General features: G+C 39.3%; 1 protein-coding gene across 2 annotated transcripts in view; it reads right to left on the bottom strand.

The window, feature by feature from the left end:
* Window positions 1-8845: 8845 nt before the first annotated feature.
* C8A (complement C8 alpha chain) overlaps window positions 8846-20024 on the bottom strand; it is a 33317-nt gene continuing 22138 nt past the window's right edge. For both annotated transcript variants that reach the window (XM_063298019.1, XM_063298020.1), the window contains exons 9-11: window positions 19107-19264; window positions 12475-12697; window positions 8846-9924 (exon numbers count right to left, since the gene is read on the bottom strand). In XM_063298019.1, the coding sequence (XP_063154089.1) occupies window positions 9773-9924; window positions 12475-12697; window positions 19107-19264 (533 nt within the window). In that variant the 3' untranslated portion in view covers window positions 8846-9772. The remainder of the gene's footprint in view (window positions 9925-12474; window positions 12698-19106; window positions 19265-20024) is intronic.

Here is a 20024-nt window from a genome sequence, read left to right as displayed (position 1 = left end):
GCAGGGGCAGGCGGGGGCTCTATATTTTCAGAGGTCTTTTTCAGAAGATCCATGCTATTTCTATAGCTGGTCAATTCAGCTGTTAAGAGATCACCCACATATTTTAGGTATTTCTATTCTAGCATTCAAAATATATAGAGATATATCCAAATATACGGAGATAGAGGTATGGATGGGGATTTAGCTTTTGCACTGTGGTGCATATAGTATAATCTCACAGCTTCCTTTGCACGGGAAATCTGTATGCTGATCTGAGTGCATATAATCTTTTGTCAGATCTGTAGGGCCAATGCTATGATTCCTTATCACCCAAATTGCCTTCTTTTTGGAGGAATGGGTTTCTGCTGCTAAAGGAGATCCATCTGGATTAGTCCCATCAAAATCAGTGGGATCAGTGCAGTTAAATGCTTAGAAGGCATGTAGTTAGGTTGGGTATATGCTAGCTCCTGATTTTTTAGACCAGATTGGCGGAAATGTGTGCAACACAATTGTACCAGCTTGCATTATATTTATTGCAGCACAGCACCATTCTTCTGCAAAAGCCTCATTTGGAAGCCTCAATGAACTGCATGTTTTAAACATTCCTAACATTCATTTGGGTCACTGATTTAAAAAAAAAGCTGCAAAAGGCTCCATCTGTCATCATCTTTTGCATTGTATTTTATTTCAGTATGTCCATTTGTAATTTTTTTTTAATGGCATTGCTCATTTTTAACAGAGGTGCTCATTCCATCTGTTTCAAATGTTCAGGCGGGAATGTTGGTTCATTATGTAGCACAAATCAGATCCATTTCATGTGTGGGAGGGAATAGCAAATGTTAGAATAACCTTAAGTATTGCAATAAGGGATAAGATTGTGGAGGATCACCACGGTCCTCGTGTATTCTTTTATGGCAATATCAATTGGTGGACAACCCCTCCCTTTCCTTCTTTCTCTTTCTCTCTCTTATGCACACATGCACATATAGGCATTCATTCTGTCCCTGTAATGGTATGTGGGAATGACCTTGGGAGACAGGAGGAAGAGCCACAGCCAGGGAAATGGTTGGACAAGAGGCAACTCAGCCTGCAAAAGGAATGTAGGCATGGCAAACATCTCAGAAGGGGCCCTCCCTAGTTTCTTGGGTTGTAAAGGCAACGGGGGAGAAATGTACTTTCAGACTTGCAAGATTGTTGTCAGCTTTGTGAGGTAGTCCAGACAAGAAGCACACCCAGGAGTACTAGCTCTATCTCTATTATAAGAACAGAACAGAATCTTGCCAGTCTGAAAGTACATCTCTCCTCCCTCATCTTTTAGAGTCCAAGAAACTAGGGAGGGTCTCTTCTGAGATGTTTTCCACATCCCCATTACTTCTGTGGGCTAAGCTTCCAGGGAAGCCACAGTTCCCCTGGCTGTGGCTCCTCCCTCTGTTTCCCAAGGTCATTCCTACATACCATTATATTCCAATACTATCTATTCTCAAGTTCTCACCCAGAGCACTTTCCTCTGAATGATTTCCAGAGGACTATGGATGAGAAGCATTAATTCTTCTTCTGTTCTGAATGTTCTTGATTGTAGCCCTCAGAGTGCCAGGAAAAATCATCAGCTTTTGACAACAGGCAGAAATTCAGCTAAGTCCTTTCCTGGACATACCAGATCTGGTCACAGGATACATTCTTAGTTTATGATTTTGGAAATTTCAGCTGCTTCATAATGCTTTGCTGATAGGATCCACTCCTGGTGATGGCATGGAGACGTGCAGTAATTTGTCACTGCTTCCTCTTTTTTTAAGTTGAAGGTCTGGCCTATAGCTCTGATACACATACTCAAGGAAACCTATTTTACTGCCAATCACACATGTGTTCATATCTGAAGCAAAATGTCAACATACCTCTTTTCCTTTCAATGTCGTATCAAGACATCCAACTGCTGTTCCTATGGAATCTGTTCCCAAACTGCCATTTTCCATGGATTTATTTTAGCAATACTTATCTCTGTTTCCTTATTAGCTTTCCTCCATTTCAGAGATGCTCATCACTTTTCAAGCAAAAACTGGAAGCTGCCCAGTTGGACAAGAGAACAGTCTCTTATGTAAATTTCCCCATCTTCTCTAGTCATAAATATGAAGCAGGACTGCTAGGAACTCAGAGGTTCATTAAGTATCTATCAGTTGCATCTGATGTTTGAAACACACCCCACATCATAATGCTGAATGGCTCACTGAACTAAAATAAATCAGGATTCTTGACAGCAGGGCAGCCCTGGAGAGGTGGGTGGGAGGGAAGAAATAGAGCAAAGAAACTTTTCAAGGATCAGTAAAGCATTTATCTCATTAGACGGGTACTGTATAGGGGAAAAAACAGCCCAAAGGACAAGGATAACCAAAATGTTTTTCAGGGTTTCCCCCCCTCCCCCCACACTTAACATTTCACTGTCTTTCTAGGGCCACAGAATTCTGCAGATTAATTGGTCAGACAAAATCAATTTTGAATTGTCCACAAATATGCCCTAGTAAATGTGACTAATTGATTTATTTATGTGCACACTGTTGCCTGACTAGAAGGAGATCCCAAAAACTAAGCAGACGACGTACCCAGGGTGAGAGAAAGAGAAGGGTTTTATTTTTTTACTTCAACCATTTTGCAGCATCCCTTTGGTGTTGTTATGTTGAGTCTGCACCTTGAACATTGAAGCCATGGGGCTACTTTCCATTATCCAGATCTCCTGCTTTTGCTAAGCAAGCTCTTTCTTCCTATCCATACAAATATCTGCATCTGATACCTTTCTAGCATTGTATTTTAACCAAGGCACCACCCATCCATTAAATGAGTCAAGAAAGTAGTAAGGTCCTCCAGGCCATATTCATTGCACAGGAAGCAAGAGAGCATTATAGGTATGTGTATATGTGTTTGTGTGCGTCCATGTGTGCGCATATGTGTATCACACACACATATACATACACACTCATGCACATGCACACACAATAAGCAGCTGCCTGAAATGTGCGTTGATGTTTATGAGGGATAAAGTTCTTTCATTACAAAGAGACAGTATGGCAGTGTACTCTCTCTCCCCCCGCCCCCTCTCTTTCTGTATATCCCCATTATGAGCTTTTAATTTAGGCCAGCAAATGGCTGGAGCTTTATCTCACTGGGTATGGCTTACATGCTGAGCCCTTCAGCGCTGCTTATATTAGTTTCTTTGACTAGCACAGTAACTGTGTAATTGCTCATAATCTTTTACAGGCCTGGCAGGCAAGATCCCCCTCCTCCTCCTCCTCCTCCTCCTCTTTTCTTCTGCCTTTGCACTTCAGCTCTCCTTGTACAAACACCCTTTTTTTATTGTTGAAGATGGCGTGGGGGAGCCTGGGGCTCATGGTGATTTCTCAGTGACATTTGAAGAGCACCTCAAAAGCAGCGTTTTTCCGCCAGGTGTTACGTGGCCGTAGCGGACAGATTTCCTGAACGTTTCCTTGCCTTTATATGGGTGCTCAGACATTGTCCCTCTTCAGGAAGATAAAAGAGCTAAATTCCATTGAATGAATTAACATTCTTCCCAGGCTGGTTTCTGGCTGTCTGGCTTCGCATGCCATTGCAATGTCATTACCATATCTCTCCTTGTTTTTTCCAACCGTTGCTAATTATTTCCTTTTTCAAAATTGTTGTCAAGTTCTACTGTGCTTACAGAAATGGCTAAAGAAATATCTGTGGGAGAATAGATTTGCCATTTGTATGAAAACTCCAAGTTTGCATTTTACACTGTACATATTTTTGAAATGTATGTTCTCTTAGAATACACAAAATACACGCCTATATTTTCTCTCAAAACACACATTGTGAAATAAGACATATTTTTCAAGCTTGTCCACAAATTCCAAGGGTGCAAATAGAGCAAGAGCTCTGGGTTAAAAACTTGGGCCCTGAACTTGACAGGGGACTCAGAGGAACAACCTCCCACCCCCATGCCAAGTATTGCGATCAGTGGCCCACCAGTTTGTAATTATCAGAAGGTGCTGTGAATGTATAATTTTAATGTAACAAAACAAGAAATGTTTAAATGCATGGAAGCTGCGTTCACACAAAATGCTCTATTTCATGAATTAATTCAGTTTTATGCTTTACATAATATGTTGCATCATCAACTAATCATAAGCTGGGTTCATAGAGCAGGCTACACCCCCCCAAAATTCCCTGCACTAAGTCTAAACACTAACCAAGTTTACTGTAGTCTGAGAATGCATCCGCTAAGTCTTTAAGTGTTAGGTAGATACAGCTGGAAAGCAGTACAGGTAGTCTTCATTTAGTGACCATAACTGGGACTGGTAACTTGGTCATTAAGCAAAGTGGTTGCTCAGTGAAACTGCAACTGTGCTTACAGTCTTACTTCAGCTTTCCTTTGCTTCACAGACCTGCAAAGGTCATAAATGTGAGGATCGGTTTCAAAGTTATTTTTTCGTCACCGTCATAACTGTGAACAGTTGCTAAATAAGGCAGTCACTAAATGAGGACTACCTGATAATATTAACTCTGTTTCATTCATTTTATATGAATTATTTTACATTAAATACAACATTCAGTTAAATCTGCTTTTATTGTTTGGTACTGGTCCTTCATCCTTTGTGGAGTCCAGCCACACCACCTCCAGCATGATACCTAAACTTGGCTTCCAGCCTCCAAAAGCTGCATGCCCTCATACTCAAGGACCCCACGATTAGATTTGATTACTACTTCTCCTTTGCAGCATCTCTAGAGATTGCTTTTAATATTACACTTTCTATCTTCTTGCATGTCTGTTTGCTAGCTCTATAGCTTTACATAGGTTATGTTGAACTATATATGCAAGTTTTAGTAAAATCTTTAGCAAGTGTGGCCAACCTCTTTACAGGGAGACTCACTTTATTATGATTATTTTTTAATATCCCATGGACGGTGAGGGACATGGCCATGATATCATAAGATCATGTAGTATTAAGGCCAACATTTTCAATCTGTATCTAGATCACTGGCCTTGGAAGTGAGGCAAGATTCACCTTCCATTCCCTTCTTGGTCTAAAGATACTTCTGGAGAAGTCCTTTTCTTTCATCTCACCTACTTTATGGATTGTGGACTATAGTTAAGGTTCATGGAAGCAACCCTAACCCTTGGGAGTAAGAGGCTCAAATGTAAGTAAGTACTTAGCTGGAAAAACTACACAGTTTTGCAACAGTTTAATTAAAATTGCCTTTAAAAAAAAGTTGATATTTTAATAATTGTAACCCAAGGCCTGAGTATGATTTTTCTTGGGTTTCCTGCTTTTGTTCCCTTCCCTCTTCATATACCTCATACCAGTGAGGCACAGATTTTAGTTCTTCAGAATCAAGAATTTATTTACTTATGTAAAAGATTTGTAAGGCTGCCCAAAACAACTCTCGGTGGCTCAAAACAACAATAAAACCAAGAACAATCAAAACCATGAAACCAAAACCAAACACCAGATGCCCCAGTCATCCTTGGATGCCTCCAACAAAACCATCCACAGGCTCCCATCTTATCCTATTCCAGTTCCTGGGGAAAGGTTACTGGATACCCCGGGGAAGGGGGTCCCACAGGGTAGGAGCTGTTCCAGAAAAGCCCCCCCTTCCTAAGTCCCACTAGATGGCAACGTTTAAGGGGACCTGACTCTATAACCTGGCCCTGTGCCATGTAGAGCTTTAAAGGTGATTACCAGCACCTTGAATTGCACCCAGAAAGAAACTGAGAGCTTCTTCATGTCTCTTGTTAGACAGTGGCTGTAGATACCATATTGTTAGGAGTACACAGACTTGAAATAAAGAAAAACATTATTTCCTATCTCTGTGAACTCCATATTGTATTATTACAATATTGCCAGTAATTGTAAATCATAGAATAACGAGGCCCCCATATGAATATTTTGCTCAAAATTCCATCAAGAACTGGAATTAATTGGGTTAGGGTTACATGTGGAACCACCTTTAGAATCAGAACGTCGAAACAACCGCAAAAACACAGGCTTGAAATAAGCCAATATTGTAAGGTTGGGAGCTGATCTAAGAACTGATCCAAACATGGCACATAGAGCCTCTCTGTATGTTTTTTGTCATCTGTAAACTGCTGTATGGTGCTTTCCAGGTGTAGAAATGTATAAATAAACAAGTCAGGATGCTGTGTTTGCTGCAAAATGCTATTTATTGTTTTAAGCCTTTTTGCTGCAAAGTGGGCACGTAAGCCACTTAGCATTGGTTACGAGTGAAGCTGAAAAAAATAAAAATAAAAACAATCAGATAGGCATAGCTGGAGTTAAGATGGGTTGTTTCATACTTTTGGGAAAGCATACATACTTTTGTTCTTAAAAATAGCAAAACATTGATCATTGTCAGTTTGAAAGCGTTATGCTGTTTTCTGTCTCTACAGACAGATCAAATGTTGGTACTCGAACAGCAGCGTATACAGCAGCCCTTCAAACGAAAGAAAATTGCTTTCATGAACTACAACAGTTGAAAAAACATGGGGGGTAGTATTTATGGAAAGGTCACATGAGGCATTGTTTTAATCCTCCAGGGTGTAAAGCAGTATTAAATCAGGTTAGTGAAGCTACGAGAAACTTGAAATGTCCATCAAGGCAGTGTTGTAAAGCATGTATCTGAAACCTGCTGCTATTAAAAAGCATTTCATTTGTTCAAGTCAAGGAACCATTCTCATGTCCTGCTTTAGTTCTCTCCAGCTAGCTTAATCAAATATGGAAGCGGCACCGTTGCCACTGAAGGATTATTTTCCTTTATTGCTCAGGGCAAGATTGAATCATTGTGCTTCAATCATGATCTCTGGAGGAATGTAATTATCTGAGGCCCAGACTCTGCAGGCAATGTATTTATTTTGTCCCAACACTTGGTCCGCCCAAATTAACCCCACCCAGAAGATGGTGCGTGCCTCAGTAATGAAGCCTTATCTATGTTCTCAGTCATGCTGCAGTGAAGCATCTCTTAACAGCTTCCCCGGTGACTTTTGGAGAGCGGGGTGGGAACAGAAGAGGCGTGTCTGGAAGTTTCATACATGGCAAATCCAAGATTGATTTTTGCCCTTCACCTTGTCCTTTAATTTATTATTGCCACCTAAGTTAATAGCACAGTTCTGTAGCCTTTGCATCCTAAAGCCTGGCTCATTCAGATGCAGCTTGGTTGATATTTACTAGGTCTACTTATGTTCATCTGTGCCCATTTTCACCACAGTTCATTAGGAATATGTTATTGTTGGGCTCCCCAGCATAGTCTTTTAAGTTAGTTCAGTACTGTGCATATTCTTACCCTGAGATTTATGTTCTGCATCCATGAAAGAGGTCTTAAATCAACCAGACTGTTAACATCTCCAGTTCTGGGATCCTTGGAGATAAAATGCTGGTGTACTAATAGATGATTCATAGCTAGTCTTAAACAGAAAATAGCCTCATTTGTGCGCCATTGTCCTCCGTGGAGGGGCTGTGTCTGTGTGGTTATGAGTCCTTTATCCATCATCGAATTGTACAAAGATTATACCAAGCTAGAGTTAGTGTCTTTGAAGTTTACATTGGCAACAACTAAACAGAATTCACTGCAAGAAAATAAAATACTGTTTAGCTTTCTTGTGTCTGTTGCTATTTTTTTTCATTATTTGCTCTGTGAGCTCGAAACATGCTTTTTAAAAAAAAAAAAAACCTCTAGTATGTAATAAAAAAGATGAGTGTGCAAACTAATTTTTTAGTGATTTTCATGTCTCTGTTGAATTCATGGATGTCAAAGCTGGATGCCTGAGATGGAATTCTCAGGGTTTGTCTATGGAAGACCTTTTTTCCACCCACCAGCTTTCATGTAGGTATGCATGGTGCTTAGTGTGCTGCATTATATCCTGTTGTTATATTGAGTTTCAGACTTTGGAGCTTCATGGAATGATCTATAGCAGAGCTGATATGAAACATGAATGGTAGCTAGTGGGGCTTGAAATTAGAACCACTGCCATACAAAATGGTATATCCCATTTCAGAACACTCTCTAAGCAACCTTTGAGGCTGTTCTAATTCAAACTGGATCCCATTCATCACCATACTTGCCTGTCAATAAATGCTTAGATTAATTTTGTTCAACACTTGAATTGATCAACCAGCCCTACTCTGCCTATTGCCGTCCTTCGAACGCAAGTTCTTTTGTCTCTGCATTAGAAGAGGAACCAAACAGTGATGGAAACAGCTAATAGGCAGATACTTGTCTGGCCTTAATCTGAAATAACTTGCTAGAACCCCAAGAAGCACCATTTCTGACCACCGTGAAGTTCATCTCTTAAGAGAAATTGACAAACCCATCCTCCCAGCAGGAAATGACATTCTAGATCAGTGTTTCTGAACTTCAGCAACTTCAAGATGTGTGTGGCTGAGGATTTCTGGGAGTTGAAGTCCACATGTCTTAAAGTTGCTGAGGTTGAGAAGCACTCTTCTAGATCATGCTCAGAAGGATCACTTTCAGGTCAGATGCTGATAGCTAGCTGTCCCTCTGTAAAACCTCCCTTTGAAGTTTTCCCTTCCACTGGATAAAGATTTTTGTAGAGTGGGAAATCTAAAAGGAAAGTATGAATTGTGCAAGAGGTTCATTTAGAAATCTTAAATACCTTCATTTAGAGGTATATAACACATTACTAATAGGTTCTTTTCCAGCCTATAGGCCATACTCACAAAGATCACAAGTTGTTTACCCTACAGAAATCACTATGAGGCATTCCAGACATAAATTGTACCCAGGACTGTTGTTATCCTTATTCTATCTGCCATTGCACCATTAAACAGATTAATTAGAGTATCTTCTGTTTTATTGGATGTTCCAAGTAAAAGGCAGTCAGTTCACATGGTTTTCCAAAATGCTTTTATTTAATTTGGTTTCTAACAGTTTGGATAGATTTTTTATGGTTAAAGAAATGCCTTGCTTCCCCCAATATTTCAGAGCTGGATCTGTGAATTAATAGGCGTGCTTTGATTTGACAGTTGCTTTGAATTCTGATGCATGGATGTGGTTTTTATGACTCCTAGAGTTTCAAAAGCATTAAACCAAAGTATTATTACTATTGCTGTTGTTTAAAAAGCTGAGGCTACCTAAGTGACAGAATATATAGATGATTTATATCCAGAGGTAATTTATCATCTTAGTTGCACCAAGAGGACTGTTTTGGTTTAGAAATTTGTTTATCTGAAGAAAAAAGGCTGTATTGTAAATTATCAGCTCTCAAGACTTGTAGCTTCAGAAAAATATCCTTACATGATGGTGAGAAGAAGAATCTTCATAATTTTGGACCCAATTGTTTCATAATTACTTTGGGAACGAATTTCTCCAGTAGGCAGAAAAAATATTTTTGTTGCCACGGTAGTAAATTAGAAATTCTGGGAAGGAAGCATGTTCTGTTTTGCATCATACACTAGGTATCCACATGAAGAGGAATTCTCTGTATAGTCCTAATATGTCAGTAAGTAATATTATAGGACCAGCAATATTGCAAGTTCTTTTCCTTTAAATTTTTTTGCCAAGCAAAAATATCTTACTTATGATGGACTTCTGCATTCAACAAAAATAATTACTATAGTTACCATTCTTATGCAACTAAGCCCTTTGCTAATAGCCCTTTCCATTTCTTTTTCTTTATATTCTTGTTACTAGGAGTTTCCACTGTCCTAAATGTAAGGAAGCATTTATGGCCCATTTGTTTTGACTCCATTTGCATCAGAAGTCCCAACATTTTCCTGCCTGGCAGCACAACCCATTAATTCACTCACAGCAACTATTAACATGTCTCTGTCTGGATATTCCTGCCTGGACATGCTGTTCCACCATTTTCAGGAGCTGGGTTTGCACACTGTCTTGTGCGGCTTCTAGATCCAGCTTGACAAGCTGCCCATGGAGTCCAGCAACTCCAGCTACCATGGACTGGATAGCCTGTAACACAATACATCATTATTTCAGATAAAGCTAGTTACAGATCTGCTCAAGATTTAGAATAAAGCAAAGAAATCAAATCTATCCCTGTTTATGGATGAGGCTGGACACTACTGGCAATTATTATATAGGTAAGAACACCAGCAACATTATATTGCGTTGCTATATACTTGCTGCATTGCACTGCTGTATACTTGTGTATTTCTGGAATTGCTGAAGCTGCCACTTACTAAGTTCTGAAAATCTGGACAATCCTTGATCTAAAAGGAACTTGTTCCAAAAAGGAACTAATACTATGATATGATAATCAAGACCAAGAGTCTTTTGGTATACAGGTACTCCTCGCTTAATGACCACAATTGAGACCAGCATTTTGGTTTCTAAGCAAAGTGGTCATTAAGCGAATCCAACCCAATTTTACAACCTTTTTGTGGTCGTTAAGTGAATCATTTGGTTCCCCATTGATTTTGCTTGCCAGAAGCCAGCCAGGAAAGTCAAAAATGGCAATCACATGACCATGTGACACTGTGACAGTCATAAATGCAAACCTGTTGCCAAGCACCCAAATTGTGATCACGTGACCGTGGAGATGCTGCAATAGTTGTTAGTGTGGGGACCAGTTATAAGTTGTTTCTTTCAGCACTGTCATAAACCTGAACTGTCACTAAACAAATGGTTGTTAAGCAAGGACTGCCTGTAATAAGTGCTTAGGAAGAGTTCTGTTGGACCAGTCCAAGGTTTCTCCTAATCCAGTAGCCTATTTTCTTCCATTAGGAATTCATTAGCAGGATATGAGGTCTCTATCAGTGGGAAAATGAGCAGAATCCTGCTTCTAAAAGTTGAAGCATCACACACACACACACACACACAAATATTCCATCAAAGGCAGAAGTCAGGACAGCCTTATCTTGCTTAATGACAAGTATATTCATTGCTTCCCTTCCCATGCAAGGGACAGTCTGCAAAGTGCATGGGAGGAAATTCAAAGCATACTAACAATATAACTCCCTTTCCATTTCATTGTGTTGAATGTTACAGTGAAGAGGCCAGAAGATAGACCTGGAAATGTTGCACTTAGTGTGAGCCATGTGTTGCCTGTAATATTCACAGTCATCAAAATGCATAAAATATTTCTATCTTGTCTTTCAGCTCCAAAAAAAAAAGACCCCTTAACGTTCTTTGGAGTTTCAGCTTTAAACTGCAATGGGTGGAGAAAGATAAGCTGCTTTAAGATTTCTTTGTAAGACACTCCTCTTCATCTCTGCCTATACTGATTAGAGTGACAAATTCATTAGGGCTGCTTCAACGTCATCCAAAACCAGCTCAAAGGCAGCAGCAGCACTCTTTTCCTTCAGAGCAGTGTTTCTCAACCTCAGTAACTTGAAGATGTGTGGACTTCAACTCCCATAATTCCCCCATCCAGCATGCTACCTGGGGGAATTCTGGGAGTTGAAGTCCACACATCTTCAAGTTACTGAGGTTGAGAAACACTGCCTTAGAAGTTACAAAAAACCTTGTTATGTAACCCAGCATTTTAATGGGGCAGGTGTTCTCAAGTACTATCTGCTACATTTTTTTCTGTGGAGCCTTTTTCCTGTTGATTATTTATTTGGTTCACATGCCACTTTTCAGGTATTCCCTATTCTAATTTTTCCTCACAACAAAAAACCTGGGAGGCAGGCTGGGCTGAGACTGAGTGAAGCTCGTTGTCTGCAGCTGGACTAGAGCCTGGATATTCCTGCTTTTAGTCCGATGCCTTAAGCAATATGCCACACTAGCTATACCCCCTTTTGTTTTTGTGCTCTCTCTCTATATATATATATAGATAGACATATGCAATTTAACTTTGTTCTTTGCAACCCAGCTAATGTATACTTTAGCTGAGTGTAAGGACTGTACTGAAAGTTCCAAAATGCATGCTGCTTTTTGCACAACCACCCTAAATGTATGCATTACACCCCTGGCAGCAAGAGAATAATATCTCCCCCACCTCTTTTCATGGACTGACAGAATTGTAGGCAAGCAAATAATTGACAATAGGGGAGCATCAGCTTCTGCTATATATCTATATAACTGGTCTTTGCTGGTACAGTGTGTGTGTGTGTGTGAGAGGGAGAGGGAGAGATTCCACATCTATATCAAAGAATTATCTGGAGAACTTGAGAATGAAGTGACTGACCAGACCTGACACAATCCCATACTGAGTTAAGTGTACCCAGATCCACTGAAATAAATCAATTTAACTACACTTAAATCTGCACAGGGTTAAGCTGCAAGTCTTGGACATTCCCATTAATATTTATTGGGGGCTTTCGTTGGCTCTGCCCTTGCAGTCTCTGATATGATTTATGCCACTGCACCTCCACAATGTCTTTAGTTAACCCCTTGTATTTACTATAACAGCCTGAACTACAAGTCTGATTCCTGAGTAAGGCTTCTTTGGCAGCCTGGCATATAAGGTGATCAGAGGTGTTAAAGGTAGGTGTTATTTAAGACATAGAGATCTCAGGAGGTATCATTTAACAATCAATGTTTCCTCAGAGGTCTTACCTCTCCTTTTTGTCTCTCCACAGTCTGGGCCTTGGAAGCCCTGCTTGCACTCACAAACACAGGTAGACCCCAGCAATATTGGTTCACCGTTGTTCTTACATGGACCGCAGCGGCAGGTATTGAATTCCATTAAATACTGATATGTAGCCCTTTTCAAGTTCTTCCTCTTGGTCTCAATATTAGCAAGGTTTGTTCTAGACAATAATTCATGTATGGGCTGCAGCTGAGGAAGAACAGAAAAAGGAAGGTTGTTAAGAGACTATTTTTATATTCCTGTTGTTTTGGTGTTACCTCAGCCTTGGGAAAGTTGAGATATAATGCCCAGACAAGTTCCAGGCTGTCTTGGGAAGATGGGATTTGTAAACCAATAAATTTAAGTGATGCAGGTACAGGATGACTGGAATGGAGAAATACTTCTTTTGACAAACATCTTGATAGATTATCCAAGGTATGAATGGCCACACCTGATTTATCAAGGATTTACTCTCAGTTTTCCCCTTCTTCTTATAAACTGCTATATGGACTTCAGAAAAGAAATCCTGAGAAGCTGCATAAAAACTCATGTGTGGGCTTCTTATAGAGAATGGAGAAAACAATGCAGTGCAGGAGCCAAAGACACCTTGACATTGAGCAAATGGGTCTTATAATTGAAAACAATTGGGTTAAATACAGAACAAGATGTAAAAAAATGTGGGTAATGTCTACAATAAGTCAGGTACCTGGACTTCTCTTACTATGTGTTGGACTGTTATGGAAACAACTGGGATTAATGCTATAGTAATTCATTTGGGGAACAAAAGTGTAAACAAGAACTTTGGTAGGGTAGCATTGTCAATGTCCTTTTTAAAAAGCCTATTGTTATCTCTGTATATTTAGAAACAGGGATAAAGAAGGGCTGTTTGCTGATTTTAGGCTCTGATGATACTGTAGACTACTCTGCTAATCCTCAAATAGGTTTACTTACACTTCCTATCCTGGATCTTGTACTCTTAAAGGAAATGATGATATCCTATAAAGGATATCATCCTATAAAGGAGATGTTCTGAAAAAAGGATCTCAAAATCTTGTTGGAGATTTCAGCTAACTTCTCTGGAAAGCTGTTTGCTGACTTGGAAGATATGGGCAGGACACAGGTGGCAGCATTAATAACAATTAATAAATACCTTGTGGTGACTTTAAAAACTGACATTTTACTCTGACTTTTAAGTCACAGTGACTGCAGTGATTTTGCTGTGATTTGTACAATGCTTCTAGTCATGTGTGGGAGAAGAGGCAACAAGCAACATGCCATGAGGTCTTTTAGCCCCTATATTTCTCCCTGAGGGTAGCCATAAGTTCATTAAAAAGCTGCTCACGTGTACCCAGTCTGACTTCCCAAGTGAAGGCACTTCCTGGGAGTACGTAGAGTATCAAGTCTCTGTACCAGTGTAGTATCCAATGCAGCTTTTGAAAAGAAGGAATGAATCACTGTCTTTCTGTAGCCTTCCCCAGTCTGGTGACTTCTGACACCAACTTGGCTAAGATTGCTGACTTATTTCTGGGAGAGTAGAATTGATGCCAGGGTATAAGTATGTAAAAAGCTAGTGTTGAAAGAGTTCAGATGATCTAATTTCTGAGGCTGTTAGATTTAAGTGAGAGATTGCTCAAACTATTTGCTGTTTTTTCTGCTTACAGGGCAAATAGGTAAGGTGAGTTATCCCAACAAATGAAAGTACACATTGCAAATCAAAGCAAAAACCAAGTCAAAGAAAACCAAGATCGTTGCAATATAATATGCAATATGGATTTCCCCTGCACTAAAAATATTAAATATAGCCATTTATCTAATCATTATACAAAAACGTTGTATGTTAGGTCAGACTCTGTTTCTGCTGTAGCCACCCAAATGACTTTGGAAAACCCAGAAGTTCAAGATGAAGGCAATAGGTCTCTGCTGGTCATGTGTGTCTTCCAATGATGTCTGAAGGCAACATTGGAGCCACCTTGGCTAATAGTTATTGCTAATCTTATACACAGTGAACATCTATAATGCACAGCCATTCATGTCTATGGGAACAATTTCCATAATCCCTGTGTTGGAAGTCTTGCCTCTTGTCTATCTGAATCTCTCCCCACTTAGCATCTTCAGTGGGAGAACTTTCCCCAACTCGTCTGATGACAGTGGGAGGGAAATATCTCACAAGCCACTTTCTCCACACACTGCATTATTTTAAAAATGCTTATTATACTCCCTTCTTGGCCTGCCACTTTTCTTGAGCTAAAAGCATAAACCTTGCCACTATCTGCCCTAAGGAGATGTTCTAGTTCCCTTTATTGGTCTGGTTGTCTTTTTCTGTAGGTTTTTTTTTTTTTTTCAGTTTTACAATATCTTGTTGGAAATGCAATGAACAGAACTATATGCAGTATGCCAAGAGTAATTGGCTTCCCCAATTGATTTGTATAATAGGCAATACCCTTTCAGCAGTTTTAATTTTATACTTTTAAAATTTTGTATTTTTGCATTTTGCACTCTTTTTGCTGCTGTAAGCCACCTTGAATATTCCATGCAAATGGAGAAGCAAGATATACCCTGAATAAACAAAGAAACAAATGCATTGATCCTTTTCCAAATGATTAAAGATCTCCTTTCATCCAAGCTTACAACTGAATACAGACAATTTGTCATTACCATCTGAGGTTTTGTTTTTTGTTCTTCAGTTTCTCAACCTAGACGATAGTCCATGAATTCTCTGCTGGTCCCCCATTCAAACTGTTAACTAAGCCTGACTCTACTGAGCTTCTGAGCCTAGACATGGCTGGCCAAGTCCTGCCATCTGCCAAGACTTTCTAACTGTTACCCAACATGGAATTTGCCTTTTACACAGCAGCTATATGCTGGATAAATATTTTCACAGAGTGACAGTTTGCAAGTTCAGTCAATCATTGGCTGAGATCAAAATGAGCATTGTTGGGCTGCAAAGGAGGTGGGCTCTGAGACTCTTGTGGAATGGGGCTACCTAGCACATCTGGGTTGCAAAACTCCTGCTGACCACCAGATGGTGACATACAGGAACCTCTAAGTCTTTGCTTCTCTTTAGTGGTGGCATGGAGTTTTGCAGCCCAACTTACAGAAGCCTTAGTGTGGAAAGAGTGAGCAAGTGACAGAAGTACAAATAGTGTACAGAGCTGTCAGGAATGCTGACATATGTACAGGGCCGTCTGTTTGCAGAGGTTTTGCTTCCTGTAATTCAAGTAGATGAGAGGGATTGCTGCATAAGAGATCCTCCATGGCCTTGAAAAAATGATGTTTTGAAACAATATTTACACAAGACACTTTAGCAAACAACCATATGTCAAATTAAGAGGACATTCAAGTGGACATAAGTAATTATTGGATGCCTGAATCTACTCCAAAACCATTAGCACTTGGAATGCTCCTGAAGCAGTCTTTTAAAGGTTATAAACTAGATGACAGGCAAGCAATTTCATTCAGAATTCATGGAAATTTGTCCACCCAGGATTGGAAAGCTGATCTTGCTTCAGTTAAACAAAGGAAACGGGGAAAGATGAGCATTGGCCTCTACCAGCCATACCCAAATCAGCACCTTCTAGATGTGCTGGGATTACAACTCCAGAATTCCCAGGCAGCAAAGGTTTTGTAATTCCAAAACATCTGAACATGCCAGAATTGGGAAGCTGAACTATACAGTCACCCAGAAAAGTTAATTGCATAAAGGTTTTCCACAAGAAGCTGGCAATTAGAAGATCTCCAGAACTTCCCTTCCCCCCTTCCCTTCCCTTCCCTTCCCTCCCCTTATTATTGTGAGCTGCCCAGGATTATCTTGTATAAAGTAGGCAGCCATATAAATGTCTAAATAAATGGAATATCTTTCTCTCTAACAGTGAATGTGAAGGACAGGAATATCTCTCTGCTGCAGCACACACATTGCTATTCATGCCCTAAAAAGAAAACTCTAGGGAAAAAAGCTAGAGGGGACAGCAGGATATATTCAGCAGCATAAACTCCGAATACTTTATATTCAAGCTAAAATGAATGGTAGCTTAAGGTGTTACTTTAGGTAAACTCCAGGGGAAGAAACAACATTGCTTAAGAGCAAGATATGCCATTTCAGATATTGTTAAATGGTGTCATCTTCCAAATGTACAAAGTAAGAACCCAGTCTGCCCCCTGAACAGATGCATAACAACATCGTTCCAGGGACTTTTGCCTGACAGGTTTAATTTTTTGGATATGGTATCTGCAGCCATTTAATCGTACAGGTGTATCATAATTGTTTTCCACAAATGGCATTCCACAATAGAAAATGTCCAGCATACAACTGTGCCATCAGAAAAGGTAACACTGAGAAATGATAACTTCAGAAGCCCAGCAAAGCCAAAATTGGCAGCTGGCAACCAACTTATTTGGTTGAAAACTATGCTGATATTAAAGCAGATGTCCAGCCAGGTCCACCAACTTCAAGAATGTGAATAATAAGGTTGACTTATTACTTCCAATTCTATTACTGCAAGCAAGTTTATTCAAATAAGTTTCTTTTCAGCTTTGACAGCTGGGCCATAGTTATTTTTGGGATTAAAACTGGAAGTGAACCTCACTCTGATTTTAAAAAGAAGAATGCATTTTTTGGAATGGTTTAAAGTTATTATAGTGGTCAGTTCCCAGACTGGAACTGGATTCAGGAGATAGTTTTGTAAAGCTCCCTTGTTATCTGCAGTCTTCTTTACAAACAGTGAAGACACCACCCAGTTCACTGCTTCATGGAAAGGTAGTAAAAAAAGAAAATGATGAAGACTCCACTCTAATATACGTGGTGGATAGATGGATTGTTGATGGGAAACAGTTCAGTTGCCAGAATTCCTGTAACCCCATCCCTTTCTTGTTAATAAATCTCACTAAAGAGAATCGTGCTTGGTTTCAGGCAGAGGCAAAGAACCTGATAGCAATGGAAAAGGTATGAGGGGATAGCTCATAGTATCCCATCACATCCTCTGTGTCTGTTAATTCAGTCAACTCAAGACTGATTACATTATGAGTTCCAGACATCAGCAAAGTTGCAAGGATTCTACACAGTATAGTCTACTGTTTACTGTACTTCAGGTGGTGTCCTGGAATCCTAGTATCCTTATTCTCTCTTGAGTGATGGTATATCTGAACATGGGGAGGAAAATGATGGCAGTGGAGAGTTGGCCAATTCAATATCGAGAGGTATTACATGCCTCATTCATCCAGTACAGCCTGACACATTTTACACCATCACATGAGTAATATGCAAAATAATGATCAAATTCCTGAATCAACTCAAGAGTGTTTTACTTTGTGAACATATTCCTGCCTCCATACCTAATTGTATCATGCATTACAGAATTAATCTGCTTTATTCCTTCTCAGTCTTCCATTTCCAGTGACCTACTATCAAAGGGAAGTGGGGGAGGAGTGATGTCGTCCAGATATCAGTTGGATGCTAGTCTGAGAATTCTAGGATTGTTTTGTCTTTTGTTTCAAGACCATATGAACGAACTGATGTCATACTTGCAGCCATAGCTGGGGACATACTGTGGCAACCCAACAAAATACCCCTTTCATATGGTTAGCTTAGGGAAGTCTTAGCTGCATCACTCTGTAACCAAATGAACTGAGCCCTCTCCTTTTGGGCAAAACTGGAGTCCTGTTACAGTTCTTGGAGATCTAAGCATGCTGCTAGGTACAAAACCTGTGCAGAAGAAAGCCAGAAAAACCTGTGTGGAAAAGCTAATGGAACTGGTGCAAATGGCTAAACTGACAGCACTGCTAAGAGAAAATACTGTAACTGGATTTGTTTCTATTTGGAAGCCGCTTTTGGACTACTTGCTTGTAATGCAAAAAAATGAAGTTTTGATTTTGGATTTCATGATTAAATGGTTTGATTTTAGACAAATAATGTTACTAAATGTTTAATTAATAGTAAGAGATTAACTTTTATGTACTTTTATAACTGTGTTGGAGAAGGTCATGTCTTCTATGTTTTTCTGTCTATTCCTGCACTGTTTTAATTGTTCTTGTTTCTTTTTTAGACTTGCATTCTATCTGTTCTATATTCTGTATTTTGTGTTTTAATTGTATCTTGAAAATTAATAAAGCTTTAAAAAAAAGGATATACAAAGGCAATTGACTGTTTCCACCTCTTTAACTATTTCTCAACTAAGACAGGATATCTAAACTGTAGGATTGTAAATACTTAGCAGCAGGATTAATCATACCAGTACCTATGTTGAAAATACAACTCATTTTTCCTTGTTGGAAAAAAAAAAGAATCTTCAATGTCATAAAAATGAGTGTTCCTGTTCCACCTTTCTTTTGACAATCTAGTTCTCTCTTATTTTGAAATCCTGCTGCCGCTGCTGCTGCTGCTGCTGCTGCTGCTGCTGCTGCTGCTGCTGCTGCTCCTCCTCCTCCTCCTTCTTCTTCTTCTTCTTCTTCTTCAAAAAAGCATTTCTATCATTGTGAAGCAGGGAGAAGGTCAGCATATCTATGGCCCATTACATTTAAGCCTGTTCTAAGATGGAATCACTATCAAAATATAAAACGATCTGCTCCAGTACACTTTCAATCCTTTAGAAATGCAGCATTTCTACACCTGAAAGCAAAGGCTTACCTCAAAATCAATAACGGTGGGATTAAGTTTTAATGACCTCCCCCAGTAACGGTATGCTATGGAGCTCTTATTTTCCATGATCCTGGCAATGGATGAGGCATCTCCACCTTCAACCCGGGGAATAATATCTTCTATTACTGATTTTTTGTCATTGGGATCTGGAAAATTGATCAGTTGAATATTTTAGAGTTCATTTCTATGAATTCCCTAATTCTACAGACATTCACTAATTGAAGTAACTTAAAGGAGGACATGTCTTACAAGAATTTGGAATAGATAACAAAAAAAATGTTAGTGCTATCTATCTACTGAGGAAGATGAGGATAATCATAATAATATGCATAGCATTTGTCACTAGAGATTGCAAAACCTTTCAGAAATCTCTGTACCAATCACCACACAATTCAAGCTTTTCTTTTTGTTGTTTTGGAATTTTTAAAAAGAAAATTGGGAGACATAAACATTGAAAAAGAACATTTTTAGTTATGCATTTATTATCAATATCTTTATATCATAAGATATCTTATATCATTTGCTGCTATGAAACTACCAAGATCAATAAAGTACAATTGCACATCAATTAAGTACAATTAATTGGCTTGCTGTCAGCCATGAAATGTTGTGGTGCAATGAATTACAATTCAGATGAATAAATAAGACCTGTTATGTGGTTTGGTTGATAGTGACAGACTGATCTCAGAGTTTATCATGCAACCTTTCTCAACCTGGTGTTCTACAGATGTGGTGTGCTTCAGTTGTCAAGATATTGACACCCAACACAACTGGATGGCAATAGGCTGGGGAAGGTTATTCTAGGCTTTATATCACTAATTCATAAGCTCACACCAAACTATAATGTGGCTTGTTTGGCTTTGCCTTACAAAACAACTGCAATTTTTCAATAAAGCCTGTTTATGA

This window comes from Candoia aspera, chromosome 3, assembly GCF_035149785.1.
Source record: "Candoia aspera isolate rCanAsp1 chromosome 3, rCanAsp1.hap2, whole genome shotgun sequence".
In the NCBI taxonomy this organism is placed as follows: domain Eukaryota; kingdom Metazoa; phylum Chordata; class Lepidosauria; order Squamata; family Boidae; genus Candoia; species Candoia aspera.
This window is presented reverse-complemented; position numbering and strand designations above follow the sequence as displayed.